This window comes from Trichechus manatus, unplaced genomic scaffold (assembly GCF_000243295.1).
Source record: "Trichechus manatus latirostris isolate Lorelei unplaced genomic scaffold, TriManLat1.0 scaffold00035, whole genome shotgun sequence".
Taxonomy (NCBI): Eukaryota; Metazoa; Chordata; class Mammalia; order Sirenia; family Trichechidae; genus Trichechus; species Trichechus manatus.
This window is the reverse complement of record NW_004443971.1, coordinates 13,113,772-13,121,260: the sequence shown is the minus strand read 5'-3', so window position 1 is coordinate 13,121,260 and position 7,489 is coordinate 13,113,772. Positions and strand designations below refer to the sequence as shown.

The 7,489-nt window shown below is 38.8% G+C and overlaps 1 protein-coding gene across 1 annotated transcript in view; it reads right to left on the bottom strand.

Annotated features, from left to right (window-relative positions):
- Window positions 1-224: 224 nt before the first annotated feature.
- The window catches only part of LOC101341397 (alpha-1,3-mannosyl-glycoprotein 4-beta-N-acetylglucosaminyltransferase C-like), a 22,521-nt gene continuing 15,256 nt past the window's right edge, over window positions 225-7,489 (bottom strand). The window contains exon 2 of the mRNA XM_004375352.1: window positions 225-1,360. Within this exon, the coding sequence (XP_004375409.1) occupies window positions 225-1,360 (1,136 nt within the window). The remainder of the gene's footprint in view (window positions 1,361-7,489) is intronic.

Sequence of the window (7,489 nt, the reverse complement as noted above, 5' to 3'; positions counted from 1 at the left end):
CCAATGTCATAAAACAATATGTGTACTAATTGTTTAATGAGAAACTATTTGTTCTGTAAACTTCATCTAAAGTACAATAAAAAAATTTAAAAAAAAAAAAGAATCCTGAAAGGACCCAGCAATGAGATGTCTCTGACCAATTTCAATGTCACCTCCACATATTCTAACCTCCATTCCAATCCCTCCCAGAACCCTCAATGACTTCTCCATATATTACTTACACTTCACTTAATCCATAGGTTGATGTGTCTGACTACTATCCCAGAGGGTGCAGGGGCTGTCACAAGTAGTCTCACACATTTCACCTTCTTCCCAGACTCTTCAGATAATACCTGCTTATTCAGGACACCATTTACTAGAAACCCCAGCAGGATATAGTCATCACAGTCATTGTACCTGTTAGAAGTATCATAGCCCAGTTCTACTTGCCCCTCTTTCAACTGATTCTCCCCTTTTTGGTCAGAGCCAGTCAGCACTTGAACTTGGATCACTTTAGCGGGTATGTTCAAAACCACAGTGAGATGGCTGCCAGCCTTAGCCTCCTTGGTGTAAAAGAAATTCTCATCCAGGCTATAGGCATTCATGACAACAGAGCCGTTGGCAACCTGCAGGCTAGTGTAGATGGAGGCAGCAGGGTTGCTGGGATAGTCAATGTCATTTTCCTCAAGCTCTTTATTGTTGAGGCTACTGAATTTGCCATCAGAGGAGGAGTAATTGTCCATGTACTGGAAGAGCGAAGGGAAAAACTGGATTGGTTTTTTCTTCATGAGGAGGTCAAGAAAATGGGAAAGGAGGTAGTCACAGGGCATTTGCTGGTAGAAGAGGAGAAGGAAATGAACAAAGCGGGGAAGGTCTCTAGTGCGAAAGAGTTTTCCAGTGAAGCCCAGCTCAGAGAACTCCAGGGTAACATAAGGTTTGTATTCCCAGGCAGACAGTATAGTAGCAATCTGGGTAACAAATCCGGGGGCACATTTCACGCCATCTTCGATCATCAGGAAATAGTCAGAATGGTTGGTAGCAAAGTTCATGAGGAAGGCATAATCCATGTTCTGCTTGGAGCGGAAGGCTATGTAGGCGGGAGTGTCATTAAACTTTTTCTTAGGGTCCTTTAAGGGAAGATAGTTTTTAAGAGGAGTATTGATCACGACTAGCTGTCTGGCCTGTATATATGGTTTAAAGAGGCTTGAGATGTTGGAGACCATTTGATCAAGCCACTTGGGGTCAGGATCTGCCAGGTGTACCAGAACGATAATGTGCTTCAGCTCAGATGGGGAGGAAGGAAAGAAGAGGGACTGCAGGGTATCCAAGAGGTAGCTTCTTTGGGGATGCTGCACTGAGGAAATCCCAATGGTCAGCAGTTCTAGGAGGAGGGAGAAAAGAGAACATTTATCAGAGCAGTGAGGAAAGTAGCTGCTATGGATGAGGTTATGGTACTCTCCTACATGCCAACTCCGTAAGTTATTTTACATTTTCTCTCCCTCAGGACTGAGTATGGACTAGATTAAAACCAAAACCAAACTGGTTGCCATCAAGTTGTTTCTGACTCGTCAACCCCATGCGTTTCAGAGAGCTTTTGGAAACAGATCGCCAGGCCTTTCTTCTGAGGCACCTCTGGGTGGATTTGAACCATCAATCTTTTGGTTAGTAGCCCAGCACTTAACTATTTGGACCAGATTAGGGTTAGAATCAGGTCACAAGTTGTGATTTTTTTTTTTTTTTAAATCATTAGCTTTGAAAAACTGTTGTGAGGGGTTGGATAAAGGTGACAAACTAAACGTTTATACGTTTAGTTGGTATAGTCTATATCCAACACTTGTCTGTCAGTTTGTCATACTGTGGTGGCTTGCATGTTGCTATGACGTTAGAAGAGAGAGAGAGAGCACCCCAAAATTACATGAGGCATTTTGTATAAGTAGAAGACTCTGGCCCAGGCCTGAGAACAAACCTCATTTTACAACAGTAGTTTTTCTCTCCTGTACTTAACCTTTAGTCATTCCTAAAAACATACCCTGAAGGAAATCTTTTCCTCTGTGGTCAAGCACAAGCAGGATATTACAGCCCCATTCCCAGAGGGTCTTGAAGCACAGCATTATCAAAAAATCTTTATAATGGACCCCCAGAAAAGACATGCTTGAGAAAGCAGTTTAATAGCATGTTCCCAGAAAAGTATGTCCAATCATTGTCCTGTAATCCCCCGTGTACCCCTACCTGCACATACCCCTGCAATCTTAGATAAGTCGCCAATCACTCAAGTCCGCCTATATATTACCCCCAATCACTGACAAGTGCCCACTTTAAGAAAGCCCACCTCTAACTTCCCTAATTGCCTGAAAACCAACCAGAATATTGTAGCCCCCGTTCTTTGTCTAAACCCTATAAAAATGTTTGTGTGATTATCATGCCCCTAGACATTGTGGTTTTATTTTCATGAGCCACATAGTTCCAGGTTTGAACTGTATTTGAATAAACTTTTAATGAACGCCTTTGTTCTACTTTTAAATAGAGCATGAGTTTTCACTACTACAGATGCTCTGCCACTGGTATCTGAAATACCAGCTGGGTCACCCATGGTGGACAGATTTCAGCAGAGCTTCCAGATTAACACTGACTAGGAAGAAAGGCCTGGCCATCTTCTTCTGAAAAGTAGCCAATGAAAACCTTCTGGATCACAACAGAAAATTTTCCGATATAATGCTAGAAGATGAGCCCCCTAGGTTGGACGGCACTCAAAATACACAACAGCCACAACAATGGACTTGAGAATACCCAGGATTGTGAATATGGTGCAGGACTGGGCAATGTTTCATTCTGTTGTACATCTGTCGCCATGAGTCAGAGGCAAACTGATGGCAACTAACAAGTTCCTACAGGAAAGCAGGATAGATGTTTGATTCTTTCCCTTTATTTATCAGCTTTCAAAATAATGGATTGGTTCCCTAGTGGTGAACCAATGGTGACAAAATTTGTCAGGGTTTTTCTTTTTTTTTGGTATCCTTAGGACCTCATGGATTTTATGTGTTTCAAACCATTGAAATTTCACTCTTATTGAAGCTCTAATTGTCCCAGTCTAGCAAGTAGCCTCTTGAAGTACTATTCCTAGCCCTTTTGATACAACTTTAGTGGTTTTTGAAAACTTCCTTGCTATCTGGCATGATGTTTGCTACCTTGGACCTGGAATCAGCCATATTTATAAGGAGACCTGCTTCTTTTTAGTGGAAAAAATGGTATTTAAAGTCCAGAGTCTAGGCACCAGCGATGCTTACTGCAAGTGGATCGTCATTTCTAGGCCTTTGTAGATAAGCTGAAAACTTTTTTTTTTTTTAAAGATAAAAACACATCATGGGTTCATACTGATGTCATACTGATATTTCCAATTCAAAAATATATTCAAACTTAAAGAAAAAAATAGTTTTTCTTTGTTTTCTTTGTTAAGCACTCCTTAAATTAAATGGTTTAACTCTATCCTTTCAGTTCTTAAAGTATTTGGGTCAGAAAAATCTTATTCTGCCTCAAGGTTTTGTTTGCTTGTTTTTCTTTTATCAAACACCACCACAACCTACGGGAATCAAATGGGTGTCATAGTTGGACTTCAGGAGGATACACAGAGCCAAAGTAAAGTTGATGTAGCAAGGAGGACCATACAGTCCTGACTGAGTTGACAGAGAAAAGGCACATGTTCTCCGGCCATTGACTTTAGTAACATACAGCAGGGTTATCAGTGTCAGGGAAAAAAGGGATATCATTGCTGCAAAGGCCATGGATAGATCCAGGCTGGAGCTATAATTGTGGGAGTAATTAGCATATAACTAGTTGCCGTTGAGTTGATTCCGACTCATGGTGACCCTATAGGACAGACTAGAACTGCCTCATAGGGTTTCCAAGGAACACCTGGTGGATATGAACTGCTGACCTTTTGGTTAACAGCCAAGCTCTTAAACACTGTGCCACCAGGGCTCCAATTAGCATATAGGTGGTAATTAAAACTGTGAGCCTGGATGAAGTCACCAAGACAATGAGTTTAGACAAGGACTGAGGCCTGGGGTACCTCAAAGCTTAGAGACGGAGAGAAAAGATAAACTTGCCAAGGAGAATGAAGATCTATCTTTGAGACTGAAGGGAAACCAGAAGAGTGTGGGATCCTGAAAGTAATTGAAGAAAATATTGAAAGGAGAAGAGAGTGATCTATAGGGGCAAATGCTATGATAGGTCAAGTAAGAAGGAGATTGGAAGCTGACCAGTGGATTTAGTAATGTGGAAGCCATTGGCAACGTGGACAAGAGTAATTTTGGTGAAATGGTGAGGGCAAAAACGTGTATTGTTAAGAGCGGTTTTCTTTCTATCAAGATGAGAAAAATTGCAACATGTTTTTGATGGCCCAGGAGAGAGAATTGTCTGAGTGATGTCACTGAGTAGTCAAGAAGAGATGGAAAAGTGGTGAGGCTGCCACCAGAGAGGAGCATGGACAATTCATCTGTACCAAGAGAAGGGGCTGACCGTGAGCTCCAGAGGACAGAGTGGAAAGGTGTCAGAAGGTGAGCAAGGGTGGGAGTTGGGGTCAACAAAGACAATATTTAGAGCCTTATGGGAAGAGTTTGTAGGGGATGAATAAGGCTCTGCGTTTCTGGTAGTAACCTACTTAAACTGGAACAAGTATTTTTTAAAATAGGAATATTTATCCTCTCATAGAAATTTTAAAAATCTCTCATTCCCTCTTCCCAATGTCAGGATGAAGAGCTTATTTGTTTAATTAGATGGCAAATCTGACATCCACTGACCCACCGTTTTTTGCAGGGGCTGGATTGTTATAGGTAATATGCAGATGTAGTTTCTTTGAGCTTCTGCACTCAGTGGGGTGAGAAACAATCACAAATCTTCTAGTCATCTGGATGTTTAAGCACCTGCTCTACAGGTCCAGTTTCCCTACTTTCCAGTTCCTCTTCTTAGATTTGGGACTGGGGACATTGGGACAAGATGGTGGTGTGATGTATTGGAAAGCCGATTACGTCCTTGAATTCAAGCTGCATTCTCCAGTCCAGCTATATATATATATATGTATCCACCAAATGCTGTTGCCATCAAGTTGTATACAGTTATATACATATATATATATACACACACACATATATAATATATATACACATACTACCCATTGCCATTGAGCCAATTTTGATTCATAGCCACTCTATAGGACAGGTAGAACTGCCCCATAGGGCTTCCAAGGAGTGGCTGGTGGATTTGAAGTGCTGACCTTTTGGTTAGCAGCCAAGCTCTTAACCACTGTGCCATCAGGGCTCATACACACACACACACACACACACAAACACACAATCACTGTATACGTATACCTTTATGCATGTGTATACTGTATACCTTTGCAGCAATGGTATAGTGGAGGGGGGTGCACTTAGCTCCCTATCCAGCTCCAATGTATTTCTGAATTGGTTCAAGATCAATAGGGAAGAGAGACATCTGGAAATATCCGACATCAGTGTTAAATGAAATCTAGCCTATACACTTTATGAGATACATATGCACACACACACGACACAAAAATGTTGAAAAGATAGTAATTAAAAGAGATATGATATATTGGGCAAATTCTAGCAAATAGAATGCACTGCTTTCAATGCTATACATGAAATAATAACTTTAGAAACACAAGCAGAAATAGATCTTCCATAATCACACTAAAACAAACAAACAAACTCATTGCTGTCGAGTTGATTCCAACTCATAGAAACCCTATAGGACAGAGTAGAACTGCCCCATGAGTTTCTAATGAGCACCTGGTGGATTTGAACTACCGACCTTTTGGTTAGCAGTACTTAACCACTGTACCACCAAGGTTTCCATAATCACACTGGGGGACATTATTTTACCTCCCCTAGAAACCAACAGATCAAATAGACAAAATTAAAGAATATAGTTTTGAATAACACAGTTAACGAAATTTATTGTGTGTATGTGTGTATAGTGCCTATCAGAGGATACATATTCTTTTCAAATATCCGTAGAAAATATTGGCCATATATTAGACCCATGAAGACAACTTTAATATATTCCTGAAAATAGTAATTTTATAGGCCATATTCTTTGGTTACACAGCAATAGAACTGAAAAATTAATCATGAAAATCTAGCATCCTTTTGGAAATAGAAAATCACTCTTCTAAATATCTCTTGGGTTGAGGAAAGAATCCAAATGGAAATTACCAGCTACTTAGAAATGAATGAAAATAGAACACCATAGACCAAAACCTTTGGGACATGGTTAAGTGGTACTTAGAACAGAAGTAATAGCTTTCAAGGTATTTGTTAGAAAACAACATAGAAAATGAATAAAATGAGAAAACAACCAAAGGAACTAAATACAAAAATAAAACTCAGGGAGGCTGAGTGTGGAATTAAAAAGATAAAAAGCAGAATGTAATTAAATATAATAAATACAAAACTGTAAAAGATTAATAAAAGGTAGTGTTAGAAAATATAAAATAAACCTATGGTCTGATAAAGGAAAAAAGGGAGAAAATGTAAATAATATTTAGAATGAAAGTGTGTTATAGAAGACTTAAAAATACTATAAGTGCAAAGAACTCAATAGAAAAGTAGACAAAATTTATGAATTGGCAAGTCACAAAAGACAAAACATAGATGAAAATAAAATAAAATAAATGACTGATAGACAAATTAAAAGATGCTCAACCACTGATAATCAGGGAAGAGCAAATAAAAGTTAAAGGATCACAAAAATTTTTAAATTTGACAAGACTAAGAGATGGCAAAGCTGTAGAACAATAGGAACTCATGTCTTGATGGTGGGAATATAAACTGGTAAGCCATTTTTTGGGAACAATTTGTCAAAATCTAATAAAATAGGAGACATGCACATCCTATAACCTAGCAATTTCACCCCTACAAACATATCTTAGAGACTCTCATACATACGCACAAAAATTTGTATATAAGAATATTCGTAGCAACATTGTTAGTAATAGCAAAAAACTGGAAGTAACCTAAGTGTTCACTAACAGGAGAATGGATAAAAACATTGTGATAGATAAATGCAACTGAGTATTGTACATATTAATGTGGAGGAATCTCAGAAGCATAACATTAAGTGAAAACAAGCAAGTTCTGATGAATCAGGATCCATGCCTCACACCAAACACAAAACCCAGTTCAAAATGGATCAAGGACTTAAATGTGAAAACTCAAACCAAAAATTTTTTAGAAGATAAGAGGGATGTGATTTTTTTTTTTTTTTATATTTTATTATACTTCAGGTGAAGGCTTACAGAACAAATAGTTTCTCATGAAACTGTAGTACACGTTGTTTTATGACATTGGTTAACAACCCCACAACATATTAACCCTCTAAATTCTCAACCTTTTTTTTTTTTTTTTTGGTGAAAATACACATAGCCAAAGATACACCATTTCAAAAATTTCTACATACAGAGTTCAGTGACATTGACTACGCTCTTCCAATT